The following is a 17240-nucleotide window of genomic DNA, read 5'->3' on the forward strand; positions in this document are numbered from 1 at the left end:
TTTGCAACGAAGCATAACATCTATTGAGATTCTATTATTCTTTTAGAGTGGGACTTGGTATGTCTACCAAGGAATAACAAAGTCGTCGCCGACAAATTAAAAGCTATTCATTAACTTGGAAGTTTGAAGGTTAATGTTGTGAGAATGCATTACCAGCCATGAGGAATGTAGTAATGTCGCCTAGTAGTGTATGGCTCCTTGTAACAGAAATTAACGGTAAAAACTGAAATACTCTTCCCAAAATAGCTGGAGACATAACCAATAAAAATCCTATAGAACTCGGCTTTCTCCAGTTTAATGTGAATCACGAGAATAGCACGGCTAATTTGACATTTTAAGAATAGCTTAGAGGCGTGCAGACAAAGGGAGTCAAAATTCCCATTCATGTACAAATCCTGAATCCCGAAGCACCATAGATAAGAGAAAGACTTGCGGTAAATACTGATAATGTTTCTGCGCCTCGTCCTGCAAACAACTCAGGATAGAGCCTTCAGTTCAAAGTTAATAACGGTAAGTAAGTGAATTGATCCAAGTTTAATGTACTCATTTGATCGTACCTTATCGAAGAAGTTGAAAATATTAGAGTGCATTTCACACTGGTCTTAGTGTTCAACAAATGTTAGTTTTCTAAATGCATGCATTTAAATTTCATCGTTGGAGCATAGAAAGATATATTCAGATGTCACAACACAATCGATGGTTTTAAATAAGGCTCAAGTAACGCGAATGTTTGGATGTTTTAAGGTTGATTGCCATATATAGAACAATTAATGGGTATATTTGGATGTAAAGGTGGCTCACATTACTACGTGCTACTACTACTTAGAAGTGGCTCCGTCAACAGCAGTGTTGAGGGTTGTAGCTAAGGATGTCATGTTCGCCGATCCGAAGCGCAGTATTAATAGAATAGACAGCACGAAATGGTAAAAAGAAAACCCTTTGGTAGAAGTTCATACACAACCTGTCCCCTAGAAGATTCGATTTGTCATGTGAATCTAGACCGAACTTACAAAATAGATAAATACTGAAAAGGTCTTTCAAAACTTATGAAATCTGTTTTGTATGCACTTTAAATGAAAAGAGCGAAAAGAGACTGTTACGCTTGACTGACTATTATGATTGATTGACTGGTAATTGACAATGTTCGTAAGCTAGAGCTGAAATCATTAATCGGTTTTTCAATACTCTTTTTTTAAGAACTTCCTACCCGCGATTTGTTTATTGATTTTGCTAACTGGCGGTGGACCTGAAAGAACCATTACGTGGTCTGCAAGAAAATGACACTGACATGACAACACTGAACATGTCCACTTTCGTTTTCATTTTGCCCGCTTATTAAAGCACGTCAACGACAGTGACAATTCTGTGCCTGACACAAGGGAAGTGGATGTTTATGGTGGATACCAACGGCCAAAAATTAATTTGCTATCCGAATATTGTCAACGAATGTTGTAATTAGTCTAACGCTAGCCTCGTTTGAAATCGCATCCTGGCAATAAACGTCAGGACTTTAGTGCGATATTGATAATTGGTCGAAGCGGAGGAGCATTCTCCATTTTGAAAACGGAACAATTGAAAAATTGATATATGATGTTCGTGGTGTACGCGACCTTCATTGCGTAGCAAGATTTGGTCACGATACCTAGTAAGTAGATTCAAACGTGAAGGTGGCTAAAATTGAAATCATTTTAACGAAATGAATTCCTTTAAACCATTAGAAATAATTCGAGTTTCAGTTTAGACACGAAACAAACAAGCAAGTGGTCAATCTAGGAGAGGGGTCTAAGGGGACCTCTGTACGCTCCCCTCCCCCTCCCCCACCCTTTACAATACAGCCTCAATCCGCTACTGAAGCGTGACTGTGAATATTTAATTTTGTTCTTACTTATCGTACACGAGCGGGGTGAGTTCTTGAAAACAAAAGTTAACAATTCGCTGAAAGCTAGCAAATTTTCAGCCTCACTCGGTAATCAAACCCTTACTCTTTGCTCTCTTTGCTCTAGAGAGAGACGACATAAATCAAATCTTAAAATATGAATGTAGCCGTTGTCTTTTGCAAATGAGGCGTAACATCTTTTTAATATTTAAAGGTATTTTTAGAGTCTTTTGACGTAATATGTAGGAAGTTCCACCGCTAGAAGACCCACAGGAAGTACGACACTCTTTATGTGGTGATTTGCACTTAAGCCATGTTGGTTGGCAAGAACAACTAAAATCATTTTCACAAGAATAGAGTTTTATTCCCAAAGAAGTTTGCTAATGTCGCATAAATGTTTCTGACCCTTTCCAAAATAGTTATTTAGAACTCGGCTTTCTCTTGTTCAGAACGTGAATCACATCATTGGTAATTTGGTAATCGGGTAAGAATGTAGCCACTGTCTTTTGCAAATCACGCGTAACATCTCTTTAATATTCAAAGACATTTGTAGGGTCTTTATGAGTAGCATTTTTAACTCCTTTTAAGTTCCTTGACAATCTAATATAGGTTTTACGAGACATCTTCGCAAACCAATGTAAATGCATCAAAGCGTTTGTGCGCGCAAGTAATCAGATTTACAGCATGCGTGCAAGCATTTAACAAACTGATATAATGTTTATCATTAAGTTTTCATCAAAAACAAGAGTCTGTTAGAGGGAGGCGCCAAAAATCGAATCTCAAAATAGAAAAAGAATGTAGCCACTGTCTTTTGTAATGACGTAAATCAATTTACTTTTAACTTACTTTGCAACGAAGCATAACATCTATTGAGATTCTATTATTCTTTTAGAGTGGGACTTGGTATGTCTACCAAGGAATAACAAAGTCGTCGCCGACAAATTAAAAGCTATTCATTAACTTGGAAGTTTGAAGGTTAATGTTGTGAGAATGCATTACCAGCCATGAGGAATGTAGTAATGTCGCCTAGTAGTGTATGGCTCCTTGTAACAGAAATTAACGGTAAAAACTGAAATACTCTTCCCAAAATAGCTGGAGACATAACCAATAAAAATCCTATAGAACTCGGCTTTCTCCAGTTTAATGTGAATCACGAGAATAGCACGGCTAATTTCACATTTTAAGAATAGCTTAGAGGCGTGCAGACAAAGGGAGTCAAAATTCCCATTCATGTGCAAATCCTGAATCCCGAAGCACCATAGATAAGAGAAAGACTTGCGGTAAATACTGATAATGTTTCTGCGCCTCGTCCTGCAAACAACTCAGGATAGGTCCTTCAGTTCAAAGTTAATAACGGTAAGTAAGTGAATTGATCCAAGTTTAATATACTCATTTGATTTGATCGTACCTTACCGAAGAAGTAGAAAATGTTAGAATGCATTTCACACTTGGCTTAGTGTTCAAGAAATCATGTTAGTTATTTAAACGCATGCATTTAAATTTCATCGTTGGAGCATAGAAAGATATATTCAGATGTCACAACACAATCGATGGCTTCAAATAAGGCTCAAGTAACGCCAATGTTTGGATGTTGTAAAGTTCAATGACAGAGAACAATGTGTATATTTTGAGGTGTAAAGGTGGCTCACATTACTACATACTACTACTACTTAGAAGTGTCTCGCTCAACAGCAGTATCGAGGGTTCTAGCTAAGGATGCCATGTTTGCCGATCCGAAGCGCAGTTTGAATAGAATATGGAGCACAAAATGATAAAGAAAAAACCCTTTGGTAAAAGTTTATAAACGACCTGTCCCCTAGAAGATTCGATTTTTCATGTGAATTTAGACCGAACTTACAAAATAGATAAATATAAGATCTTTACAAAACTTGTGAAATCTGTTTTGTATGCACTTTAGACGAAAAGAGCGAAGAAAGACTGTTATGGTAGATTGATTGACTGTTAATTGAAAATGTTGGTAAGCTAGAGCTGAAATCGTTAATCGGTTTTTTCAATACTTTTTTTGTTTTAAAGAAGTTCCTACTCACGATCTGTTTATTGATTTTGCTAACGCGCAGTGGACCTGAAAGAACCATTAAGTTGTCTGCAAGAACATGTCACTGACATGACAACACTAAACATTTCCACTTTCGTTTTCATTTGCCCGCTTATTAAAGCACGTCAGTAACAGTGACAATTTCGTGCCTGAAACAAGGGAAATAAGTGTTTATGGTGGATACGAACGCCCAAAAATTAATTTGCTATCGGAAAATTGTGAACGAATATCGTAATTAGTCCAACGCTAGCCTCGTTTAAAATCGCATCGTGCCACTACACGTCGGGACTTTAGTGGGATACTGGTAATTGGTCGAAGTGGAGGAGCATTCTCCATTTTCAAAACGGAAGAATTGAAAAATTGATATGTTCGTGGTGTACGCGACCTTCATTGCGTAGCAAGATTTGGTCACGATACCTAGTAAGTAGATTGAAACGTGAAGGTGGCTAAAATTGAAATCATTTCAACGAAATGAATTCCTTTAAACCATTAGAAATAATTCGAGTTTCAGTTTAGACACGAAACAAACAAGCAAGTTGTGAATCTAGGAGAGGGGTGTAAAGGGACCTCTGTACCCTCCCCTCCCCCTCCCCCACCCTTTACAATGGAGCCTCAATCCGCTACTGCTACTAATATGTAGGAAGTTCCACCGCTAGAAGTCCCACTAGAAGTACGACACTCTTTATGTGGGGATTTGCACTTAAGCCATGTTGGTTGGCAAAAACAACACAAATCATTTTCACAAGGACAGAGTTTTCTTTCCAAAGAAGTTTGATAATGTCGCATAAATGTTTCTGACCCTTTCCAAAATAGTTATTTAGAACTCGGCTTTCTCTTGTTTAACGTGAATCACATCATTGGTAATTTGGTAATGGTAAGAATGTAGCCACTGTCTTTTGCAAATCAGGCGTAACATCTCTTTAATATTCAAAGACATTTGTAGAGTCTTTATGAGTAGCATTTTTAACTCCTTTTAGGTTTCTTGACAATCTAATATAGGTTTTACGAGACATCTTCGCAAACCAATGTAAATACATGAAAGCGTTTGTGCGCGCAAGTAATCAGATTTACAGCATGCGTGCAAGCATTTAACAAAGTGATATAGCTTTTATCATCAGGTTTTCATCAGAAACAAAAGAGTCTGTTAGAGGGAGGCGCCAAAAATCGAATCTCAAAATAGAAAAAGAATGTAGCCACTGTCTTTTGTAATGACGTAAATCAATTTACTTTTAACTTACTTTGCAACGAAGCATAACATCTATTGAGAATCTATTATTCTTTTACAGTGGGACTTGGTATGTCTCTCAATGCATAAGAAAGTCGTCGCCGACACATTAAGAGCTATTTAGTAACTGGAAGTTTGAAGGTTATTGTTGTGAGAATGTATCACCACCCATGGGGGATGTAATAATGTCGCCTAGAACTGTATGGCTCCTTGTAACAGAAATTAACGGTAAAAACTGAAATACTCTTCCTAAAATAGCTGAAGACATAACCAATAAAAATCCTATAGAACTCGGCTCTCTCTTGTTTAATGTGATTCACGTGAATAGCACGGCTAATTTCACATTTTAAGAATAGCTTATTCTTGTTGAAGCGTGCAGACAAAGGGAGTCAAAATTCCCATTCAAGCGCAAATCCTGAATCCCGAAGCACCATAGATAAAAGAAAGACTTGTGGTAAATACTGGTATTGTTTCTGCGCCTCGTCCTGCAAACAACTCAGGATAGGTCCTTCAGTTCAAAGTTAATAACGGTAAGTAAGTGAATTGATCCAAGTTTAATATACTCATTTGATTTGATCGTATCTTATCGAAGAAGTAGAAAATGTTAGAATGCATTTCACACTCGGCTAAGTGTTCAAGAAATCATGTTAGTTTTCTAAACGCATGCATTTAAATTTCATCGTTGGAGCTTAGCAAGATATATTCAGATGTCACAACAGAATCGATGGCTTCAATTAAGGCTCAAGTAACGCGAATGTTTGGATGTTTTAATGTTGAATGACATAGAACAATCCGTATATTTGGAGTTCTAAAGGTGGCTCACATTACTACATACTACTACTACTTAGAAGTGGCTCCGTCAACAGCAGTGTTGAGGGTTGTAGCTAAGGATGCCATGTTCGCCGATCCGAAGCGCAGTTTTAATAGGATATGTAGCACGAAATGGTAAAAAGTGAATCGTTTGGTAGCAGTTTATACACGACCTGTTCCCTAAAAGATTCGATGTTTTTTTTCTGAATTAAGAGGGAACTTACAAAATAGATAAATATAAGGTCTTTTTAAAACTTGTGAAATCTGTTTTGTGTGCACTTTAAACGAAAAGAGCGAAGAGAGACTGTTATGATCGATTGATTGACTGTTAATTGAAAATGTTGGTAAGCTAGAGCTGAAATCATTAATCGGATTTTTCAATACTCTTATTAAAGCACGTCAATGACAGTGACAATTTTGTGCCTGACACAAGGGAAGCGAACGTTTATGGTGGATTCGAACGGCCGAAAATTAATTTTCTATCGGAAAATTGTGAACGAATACTGTAATTAGTCCAACGCTAGCCTCGTTTGAAATCGCATCCTGGCAATAACCGTCAGGACTTTAGTGGGATACTGATAATTGGTCGAAGCGGAGGAGCATTCTCCATTTTCAAAACGGAAGAATTGAAAAATTGATATGTTCGTGGTGTACGCGACCTTCATTGCGTAGCAAGATTTGGTCACAATACCTAGTAAGTAGATTGAAACGTGAAGGTGGCTAAAATTGAAATCATTTTAACGAAATGAATTCCTTTAAACCATTAGAAATGACACGAAACAAACATACAAGTGGTGAATCTAGGGAGGCGTCTGGGGGGACCTCTCTACCCTCCTCTCCCCCTCCCCCACCCTTAACGATGGAGCCTCAACCCGCTACTAAAGCGTGACTGTGAATATTTAATTTTGTTCTTACTTATCGGTAGACCAGGGTTGCGAGTTCTTGAAAACAAAAGTTAACAATTCGCTGAAAGCTAGCAGATTTTCAATCTTACCCGGTAATCAAAACCTTAGTTTTTGCTCTTTTGAGTTTAATCAATATGGCTGTGAGTAGACCGTTTGGACTTTCCTGGGTATACTAGAAAACTCGACTTCAAAGGCAAACGCCCCGAAAGTTTTCGTGATACTTAAAGTAATCTGTTTATAGTGCCACAAGTTGTGCTTTTGATGTATACAAAACAAAGACTATGGTGTCGAAAATACCCTCACCAATAAAATAAGGAGAACATTACACAGTGGCGACAGACATGAATTTGAGCAGGGCCGTAAAATGACTACTTAGTTCAAACTAACGAATAGATTTTTTAACTCTGTTGTTTTCCTTTATTCTTTTTAACAGATCATGAAGACCATTTTCCATTTGGGCTGCCTGCTGGCTGCTCTTTTCGTGCCTTGCCTGTCAGATATATACATGCACGTTCCACCTGGATCAAACAATCGAATAAACGGTGAGGGCGAGAACGTCCAAAATGCCAACAGACTGTTTGATTCGCAGGTAAGGTCTTCATTTCATTGATGCAATAACGAAATTCTCGGTTGTGATTGGTCTTCTGCGCGCCTATTTCTCACGTAATTGGCGCGCAGTCAAGACCTTATATTTACAACTTCTGCCATTGGATAGGACACCAATGTTGTGCGTACGTCATCAGCTGCACTGAAATGGGTTCTTTTTGCTTTTTCTTCCACTTTCAAACTGATAGAAAATTACTTAAAGAAATTTTCAACATCGTAGTTCTCATTTGTTTACACACACAGCTGTTCAGTGTGAGATTTGAACGAAACTTGTCTTCGCTCACAGATCACGCAGGAAGAACAAAACAATCAACACTTCTGAATGACAATGAATTTGGCATTCAGAAGCAAAAACCGATATTATTTTCACAGTATAAGCAAACATAAATCTAGACCTGGCCTCAGCTGTTCGAAATATACCTCTTCCCACTGCAGTGACTTATCTTATGGATAACATTGCGAGCAAGCGCTGAGCATTTCGACCACCGACATGGCACTTATAAACAAAATAAACAAACAGACAGTTTGACCTGTAGCAACTTCTTGCACCATCTTGCGGCTTGCGGTAAGATTCATAAGTTCTTGCGGCTTCTTGCGGCTTCTTGCGGTTAGACTTTCAACTTCTTGCGTTTCAAAAAAAAAACAAAAAACAAAACAAACAAAACAAAACAAAACAAAAAACCCACGACATTTTTACTTCTTGGGCGGGTTGCGTGTTCTTGGGACGCAAGAACTTCTTGGGCGTGCATTATTTTGGGCTGTACTGTATATTTCTCAATATTTAAAAATATCTTAATGACCTTCTTTCTTTCTAGAACAATGGCAAAGCTGGATACAACGTGGGTGACGCACTGAACAGCCGGGCAACAGTGAATGCCATTAAAGAAAATAGACAGCTGCCAATGGTATAAGATACAAAACTTTTTAAGTGGTAGTGGTAGTTTTAAACATTTGCAATCCGCAGTAATCAGTCAATTGAAGAAAACAAATAATATCATGATTTCTCATCAGTGGACCCACGCCAAAAAAAAAAAAAAAAAAACCGGATTGTTTGTTAGTCTATGACAAAATGAATTATTATTATTTATCGAGAGACTGCAAAAGCGGCGCAAGCTAAAGCTATGCAACTGATCATACATATTGCGTAAGAGAGGACATCGTCATTAATTATGGGTAATAAAGGCAACTGTGCCGCCAAATACAGCGTTTGCATGGGAACCAAGTGTTAAATATTCTAGATGAAATTTAAAATTTTTAATATTAATATATTTGTGAATTGAAAACTTACAATTCTAGGAAGAAGACTTAACTCATCAAAGTTGAGGAATGTAGCTGTGTTCGAAAACGTGCGATTATTATTATTATTATTATTTTTCTGTTTTCCACAACGATTTGTCAATAAAGCCCCGAAACATGCCTGGAAAACAAAAACTGTGATTTAGGTACTTGTAATAGCATGACAAAGTATTATTAAACTTAAACTAAACTTACAGATAAAACGCGAGTCGGATTTCTTTATACAGTGTACGTGATTGAATATTCTATCTATTCGGCTATAGTTTTGGTATTATATATGCAATCTGAGCTAACATGTCCTTTTTTCCTTTAACCCCTTTATTGCGATATAACAGCAATTTTATATGAGTGAATGTGGCAAGGACGCTAAGAAAACGGAGGTGGAGATTATGTGGACAAATCAACACGGAACAGGACAAAAGACCGATGACATGGTAGAGTCACAAGTCATCTTACAGTACATGTGCCAGGATTTTCCCGAACAGAGGTTTCCCGATGGCAAAATAACCTCTGCCAGCACTGATTTCCAATTTCATACTATCCGTAACGGTCAAACAAAAACTCAACAGTCCTTTTATCACGGATACCCTGAAACAACCTACGTCCAAAAGACTTATGGACTTCACGAGCCATACTATTTTTACAACACCTACTACGTAAGGGAGCGAAACAAAGGTGAGAGTATTTAAGATATACTAGAGTTGTTTTTAATTGGGGTGCTTGTTGAAGAGGCAGAAAATAACTGGAGCAAGACTAAATACAGAGAGTGAGAAGAGGTTGTCACACTGGGAAACGCTTTGAAAATTCCTTTCAGCGTTGTGAAAATCATTGCGAAAAGTGCAAGGTCTGAATTCTACCTTACACAATGATTACGGCAACAAAACAATCGTGAAAAATTTTTGTTGCAGGGTATGTTATATTAGGCAGCTTTTTACGTAAATTATGACGGCAACAAAATTGTGAGACATTAATTATGGACAAGTTGCACTGACAAAACATTCCTTAGTGTAACACAGCCTCAAAGTGTCACATGAATTTTCACCTTTTTAGGTCAAAGCCATGCTACGGAATACCATTACTTATTTACCAAATATTTCTATGACGCCAAAAGAGTGAAATCAACCAATTCTTGAGAGAGGAACAAATTATGGTCTGTTATAGCCCATTTTGAAGACGAAAATGTGGGAACTTCAAAAAAATTAGACCAATTTTTTTTTCCAAGTTGCAATCTATTCAGACACACTTCGTCTATGACTAGATAGTTTTGTCCATTTTGTGGTAATTGATCACACCACTGGACCGTTATTTTTCGGTTTCTGTTCATGCAAAAACATTTTTATGTTTTCAAAATGACACCAAATATCCGGGATACTTACCCTTCAAGTGACTGGTGTTTAGTGAGCAAGAAATTTATGCGACCGGACAAATTCGAATTTCCATGTCCTTAGCTGTTTTAGCAGGTGCTAGAAATTTTAAGCAATGAAATATAGCAGTAGTTACTAGGTTACTGTAGTCAGACAGTTTATAAAACTCAAGTTTGAATAGAACGAAACCAACTCCATTTTTCATGCCATAGGCTTATTTACCGCTGACCAATCCCTTAAGAACAAGGACAAGGCAATTTACACGCGACAAAACGCTGCAGGAACAAGAAGGGGCTTGGAAGTCCCTGAGGAGCGTGATTACTATCCCTACTGGGGCCCCACACCGTGGAGGGACATTGCTATCCTGGTCAGCGACAAAAAGACCCTGGATTTAATGAAGAAATACGTAAAAAGCCCCAATTATGGTTATAAATGTGAGTTTCCACGAACGCCTTGGTTGTAACAACGTCAAGGGTGAAACTTTGGCAGAGTAATGCTGTGCAAATCAGCATGGAAACGTGTTTAGAGTGAACAAGTTTCAACGAAACACGTTTCTCATAATATTTGCTATTTCATTGTTCACTTCAATTGTTAAGTTCAACTAATTTCATATGCTCGCGTAAAATCTTAATGAAGCGAAAATAGCGATTGAGATCAAACTTCCGCTTGGATGATTCGTGGTTTAATCTCACCTGTTAAGCCCTTCGGGAACCAAGGCCACTGCAGCGCTTAACAAGGAAACGACCTTTGAGCCTACGTGTTTCATCTGGCTTGGGAAGAAAATAACTAACAGAATTGAACTTCCACGGATAGACCCAAATTCAAAAGAAAATAATGTTGAATCAACTGCACATCCAAGTGAACATTTCAGAACGTGCGGTAGACACATGCTTACCAAAGGAAGTCTATTTTTAAATTAATCAGTAAACCGCTTATGTGCTAAACACATATTTATGCTTTTTTTGTACTGCTACCCTTGTGATTTGCCTTCGTCAGCTCACTCTTTGTTTGTGATTTCGTTTTCTAGACTTGTGCATGAATCAACAATCACAAAAAGGCGCTTTGAAGTACATTAATGCTACTGAGTGCATAGCGTCGGGAGGTAGATGGACACGATTTATCACAAATTTCCTCGAAAAAAGCGAGGGCGTCCTAGACAGCTGCATAGACAAATCAGTTCCCCTAGTAAGAGGGTTGCCGTACGAGTCGCATTTATTGTCGCAGGGAGCGGACAGGAAAAAGCAGTACGTCGTTGTGCAGGACCCCCCTGAAGTAATCTACGCTCCTTCCACTGTCGTAAACCACAACGGAGTGAACATGGAGGGCAAATTTTCGTCGTACAAGTGGAAGGTTCCTTGTTTTCCTACCAACACAACTCAAAGATGCGTGTTGCGCATAAGGTGAGTCAAATACTAAAACCACTCTGGACCAACCTAAAATGGACTTGATGTTGGAGTTTCAAAAAGTTATTTTCTTTCTTCTATCCCTTCTTACAATTGCAAAGTCTTTCTATTTTATTCAAAGTAGAGCTTAATCTCCATTAATCTTGTGGAAGAAGCTGGAAAATATTTATAATTCTGTTCATGATATGATCCTGATCGCCTGTATTTTTACATCCACTGCTGAAGATATTAAAACTACAACACATGCATTATGTGCACGTATCATTGCAGCTCTTTTACATTACATTCGAAACTTTCAACGACGTTCACACTGGAGACAGATTTTGCCAGCCGTTGTACAAACCCTTTCCTCCCCATGCAGTTTTTGTAGCTATTTACAGTTAACATTTCGAGAGGGTCATACTTCCAGTAGCTGATTCAGTTATCTTTCAGACAAATTTTGATGACAAAAAAATGTTTTTATCTGACTTGCGATTGTTTCATTGAAAACCATAAAATCCACGATAGTAGATCCAAGATGGTGGCTTAATATTATGGTCGACTTGTAACCAAATATTCTTGCAGAGGATTCAGTCGACATGGTATCCATTGACGACAAAAAACTTTAAGACTGATCGTGACACAGCGAAAAAAAAAACCCATGGTAATCAACACCCCTCTCCCTTTTCTACCAACGGTGAGTGTCTGACAGCTTGACAAGTTCACTCAGTTCAAAAGACAGAGTCCCCCAGTATACGTTTGATGGTTACAAATCAAGCACCCATAACTTTACAATTCTTCCAAAACTAACTTTCACACGGCATGACGTTTCCAATTGTCTTTAGACGTTTACTTAAGTTACGTTTTTCTCTGTGCTATTGTCGATGACAATTCTATCAATATTTTTTGCACAGATACAACATTACAACCGATGATGGTCCGCGTGAATTTACTGCTAAAGACAACGATAAGTAAGTCATTCCTGAAACCTTTGACTTAAATAATCTAACAATACTATGAAAAATAAATGGTAACACTTAGAGCGACCTCGTATAGAAAAAGAAACAGCACCACAAAAAAAAAAAAAAAAGAAAGAAAGAAGTACCGCTAAATAGCTTTCATTTGTATGGTCACAACTAGGGTTTCACCCACAGACTTAAAATTTAGAACCACCTTGTACAGCATAATAAACAGTACCAGATGAAAGTACTGCTCAATAGCTCTCATTTGCATGGTCACACACCAGGGTTTCATCCACAGACGTGAAATTTAGAACCACCTTGTACAGCATAGTAAACAGTAACAGCACGGCTCGATAACGTTCATCTGTCTGGCCACACTTTATGATTTTGTCCACAGACTTTATGTGAATAGCACCTTGTACGTACAACAAAATATACAGCACCACAGCAACGTACTGCTCAGTAGCTTTCATTTCAATTGTCGCACTTCAGGAAGTTTTACACACGAACTCATCTTGTAAGGCAAAATAAACAACACAGCAGGAAAGTACTGATGCCCAATAGCTTCTATTTGTTTGGTCACACGTACTTGAGGGTTTCATTCACAGACTTAACCGTTTGAGTTTCATAATGCACTCTTTTTCTTACTTTTTGTCTAGTCAAACTTTATAAAGAAATAAAGAAATAATAAATATATGAACTTCTCTTTGAAGACTTAAGAATAACCCGAAAACTAAAGCTACAGACGGTACAACGGACCTTCAACTCGCCTTGAACACAGCTCAGGTCGCACGAACATTCCAAGACAGAAGCCACGTGATCCTACTTAAATCAAGAAACCTTCTTCCTGAAAAATACCAGAAGTCCAATATTTACTACATCGTGGGAATGGGAAAGAGAGGAAACATTGTGCAGACCTATCCCGCCATGGAATATCGCTTCTTTCCCGAGCGCATTACAGTTACAACAGATGATGTAATCTGTTTCGTCTGGTCCGGTAAGAAATCCTTCATAGCTCAGCTCAGTCGAAATAGACCATTTAAAAGTATTACATGATTCGATATAAGAGCTTGTGGATTGAAGACTAATCTCAGGATTGTCGGTAATAGCAACAAGCAGATTTATTCTCGAAGATAAACAAACCTCACGTCTTACAGGAACTCTTGTTCTTCAAACGCTACTATTAACTTACAGTTCGGCAGTCATGCGCAGAGACATATCACCCGGGCAGTGGACCCTTACCCCTGGCTATGCCTGCCTGTTCGAAACTGCTCAAGAAAATCATGGGAAATCTTTAGAATTCCCAAGAATAAATCACAAGAAATCTACGGAATTATCAAAAAATTCCTTCGTGTTTCTTTGCAAAAAAATAAATAAATAAATAACCGGGAATTCTCAGAAATTCCTGGGAAAAAAACTTTTTAAAACGCTGGTGAGTCCTAACAAGAAAGAAACGGCTATTCATGAATGTCACCGCCTGAGTAATATGGATATGCGCATGCGCAAGGTTTTGGCCATACCGCTGCAGCTGAGCGGTGCCGTGAACCACTGCTTTCAAATGGTTTATCCAGTTCAGTTCGTTCAGTGTTGTGACTTCATGGACATCTGAGGAGCTTGAACAAGTCTCACTAGTTTTTTTTTTACCGAGCTTTTGGGTATAGACTAATCGGTCAAGGAACGGTCACGAACCCTTTCAAACTTCAAGACCGAAGAGAAAGGTGACGTAATCTATGTTAAAAGGACCACTGCCATGCACAATCTTTCTTTTAACGAGTAGTGTCAGTGAGATTTTTGCCGTTTTCAGTCCAAACTGCACTGAATATTTGTCTACGTACCCGTGTTAATGCTCTTAGAACACCGAAAGGGAAATATCCAGTGATTTCCTTAGAGGGAGATCAATTTTTGCTCAGTTTTTTCAGCGAACACAAACGTAGAATTGTAAAGAAGCGCTTCTCAAACCAACTGCTCTTGAAAACTCAACAGGGAGATATCAAGTGAGGTAGTAAGAGTGAGTATTAATGCAGTAAGATTAATTTACCTCACTGACTTTGTTTCGTAGGGTCAAACAACAATCCAACAGGTAGAGCTGGACAAGGAACAGACCGTGAGTATCCAGTATCAGCTTCGGTCAAATTTGATTTGAACCGAGTGTTACCATACAAATCTACTAACAAATACCTTGCAGTAGTGCTATGTTTGTACATAGGTAACATTGTACCCTCCCTTTTCCAATGATACAGATCCCTTTCTCAGTCATCTTTTCATAAACCAAAGAAAGAGCAGACAACAGAATCATGTGAAGCTCTAAGCTTCCGCGGCCATCACCTGAGTTGTTCCGAGCCATAAAATAGTACATGTACTCTCTGAGCATTGAAGATGAAACTCCTCAGTCGAATTTTCCGGGATGTCTTTTCGAACTCCCAACAGGGCTCAGTGAGATGAATGCATGCCTGACTTTGCTAATGGGAGATAAAATCTATTTTCTGTCGCCCTTTTAAAAATTCAATGCAGTAAGACAAGAATGAACATGTGTAAAAGAAAATGAAAACAATATACATAATATAAAGTCATGATTTATAAGCTTTTCTAAAGAGGAATGTTTCAAGGGCAGTTAGGAAAAAAAAAGATCGAGCATTTTTGAGAGAGATCATGCAGTAGTGGTGTCATAAGTAAGATAGACTGCTGACAGTATCTTATTTTCCCGTGTTTCTCGAGTTTGATCGATCAAGCACTTTTTGCCCCCATAGCAACGAGGTCCTGGTGCTCAGGCTCCCATGGTCGAGAGGGCCAACCGGTTCTCGGGGCGAGAATGTCGTTCAAGGGGGGGGGGGGGGGCAGTTTTTGTTCTCTCCTTAGTTTTTTTTCGCGTCGTGACATTCAAGATGCTCCATAAACGAATTGAACAATCCTCGGAACTCGACGAAAACACACTGACTGTGAACAGTCAGCAATTAAGAAGTTACGAATGAGCAGGAGGTTTGATATGTAAGTTAAGAGTAATCCATGAAGTGCCGAAAAAATTAGGAGAACATTACAAACTATGGGTGATTCGATGGAGAGCCAAGTATTTATTTTGGAGCACGGTTGCACTGTTATCCTGGTGTTTTGCTACGGCGGGTCTGGGAACAGCAGCATTTTGAAAACCACGAATTTTGTCATATTTAGGTAGACCATATAAAAGGCCCACGCAATAATCCAGGTGTTAAATAACTAATGCAATGACTGAAAACGTTGAGCGACTGTTTCGAGAAGTTACCAAGTTTCTGTTAGAACACATCATAAAAGTATTATATGAAAATGTATTTCGCAAACGCCTTTAGCCTGTAACGAGCAAGAAGTATTTTCACGGGAACCAAAATCTACATCTGATCTCATTTCAGGCACGGATCGCACCAACGTGTGCTGGGTAAAGGAAGGATGCAGTTCACTCAAACCCTCTGCTTGCTCCAGCTTGCCTCTTGAGGTGGTTGATCACGTGGATAAATTTGACGCTGAGAAGTTGAACCTGCACCTCAACACAGGGTGTTACACTAGTGGCAAAGTTGATTCTCTACTGAATAGCGCACCGGCCTCCTGCAATCCGCCGTGTTTCCGCATCACGAAGCCTGGGGAGTACTGTTACATGGGCACGCGCAATAACAACTTCTCCAACCGACGTCACGTGGGGCAGATCACTGTCACCGGCGACGAGGCCAAAACTAAAAGAGTTCAGATCGAACAAGGCGCCAGGGGCTCGGAAAAAAGGAAGTTCTTCCGGTTCCCGAATTACTCGAAGGAGGAATAAAATCTTGCTGCTTGTTTTTTTCTTATGATTAAGCACAGCACTGTAGCACTGAAGCATGCATTAGCAATGCACTATACCGAATTTCTGGAATGGAGGGAAAAAATCTTGTTGCTTGTTTTTCGATGATTTTGCACAGCATTGCATAGGACTGTAGCATGCACTTTCAATATAATCAACAATCTCAGAAATAGTGTAGGAACAACACTGTCTAAAAAGCGATGTCGTTGAATAAAGATTTTGTTTAAAAAACAAAGGATCGCTTTTTCAAAGTTTTTATTAAACGGCTAGCAACACTCTAATATTTGCTCTGACTCTTGACGTTTGCTATTATTGTCACTGGTCGCGAAGAGGAAGCCACGGATGTTCAATCACTTGTTGAAAGCACTTAATTGCAGCAGAACTGGATTTTATTGTTGTCTCATTCATGGCTCCTCAATTAAGGAGCGTACATTCACGTCTTGTCAACTTCACGATTAATTGCTGACGCTAAAGGGCTGGAGGGGGGGAACAATACAATAGAGCTACGCCCATCAAACGAGATTCTGGTGCCCCCCCCCCCCCCCCCCTCTCGGATCACGTCCCAGTTATTTGATTTTGAGCTCGGGCCGCCTGTGATTAGTAAGGCATTGGATTTAGTAGCTATTGCCTGAAACAGGCCTCAATCATGGCATTTAATAATTAACACGTCCGAATAATCACACTATTTCGTTTTTACTATAAACTTTGCTTTGTCGGTGCTATGTCATACGCATGCAGCTTATGAGCCAGAACGTGTGCCAGGCACAACAACGTCAATATCTGATATTATTTCTCTGCACAAGACTTAATAGCGTGTCACTAGAAAACGTGTATTGTTGTGCACCAGCTGTTGAATTTGTTCCCTGGGATAAAGTCCCATGGGACACTGTTGTTCCCTCGGGGGTTTGTTAAGGAGTTTCCTCCGCTGCATGCAGAGGCATCGCTTGGACGTTTAG

General features: G+C 38.9%; 1 protein-coding gene across 2 annotated transcripts; it reads left to right on the forward strand.

The window, feature by feature from the left end:
* The first annotated feature begins 483 nt into the window (after positions 1-483).
* On the forward strand, positions 484-16480 carry LOC145502844 (protein DD3-3-like). 2 transcript variants are annotated; one of them, XM_081482236.1, is made up of 10 exons: positions 484-510; positions 7306-7461; positions 8294-8383; positions 9110-9449; positions 10351-10572; positions 11166-11538; positions 12435-12491; positions 13196-13479; positions 14542-14586; positions 15863-16480. In XM_081482236.1, exons 2-10 carry the CDS (start codon positions 7309-7311, stop codon positions 16264-16266), a joined length of 1968 nt encoding a protein of 655 aa, XP_081338362.1. In that variant the 5' UTR covers positions 484-510; positions 7306-7308; the 3' UTR covers positions 16267-16480. The 2 variants fall into 2 exon arrangements, with proteins under 2 accessions (XP_081338362.1, XP_081338361.1); XM_081482235.1 differs by lacking the exon at positions 484-510 and adding an exon at positions 5089-5687.
* The last annotated feature ends 760 nt before the right edge of the window (positions 16481-17240 follow it).

This window comes from Orbicella franksi, chromosome 11 (genome assembly GCF_964199315.1).
Source record: "Orbicella franksi chromosome 11, jaOrbFran1.1, whole genome shotgun sequence".
Classification (NCBI taxonomy): domain Eukaryota; kingdom Metazoa; phylum Cnidaria; class Anthozoa; order Scleractinia; family Merulinidae; genus Orbicella; species Orbicella franksi.

What these genes read in the sequence shown, in the direction of transcription:
- LOC145502844 (XM_081482236.1), top strand. Translation starts at nt 7,309, where the DNA reads ATGAAGACCATTTTCCATTTGGGCTGCCTGCTGGCTGCTCTTTTCGTG. An exon ending in CGTAAGGGAGCGAAACAAAG is followed by an intron (nt 9,450 to 10,350) that starts GTGAGAGTATTT and finishes TTCATGCCATAG; the next exon opens with GCTTATTTACCGCTGACCAA. An exon ending in AATCTGTTTCGTCTGGTCCG is followed by an intron (nt 13,480 to 14,541) that starts GTAAGAAATCCT and finishes TTTGTTTCGTAG; the next exon opens with GGTCAAACAACAATCCAACA.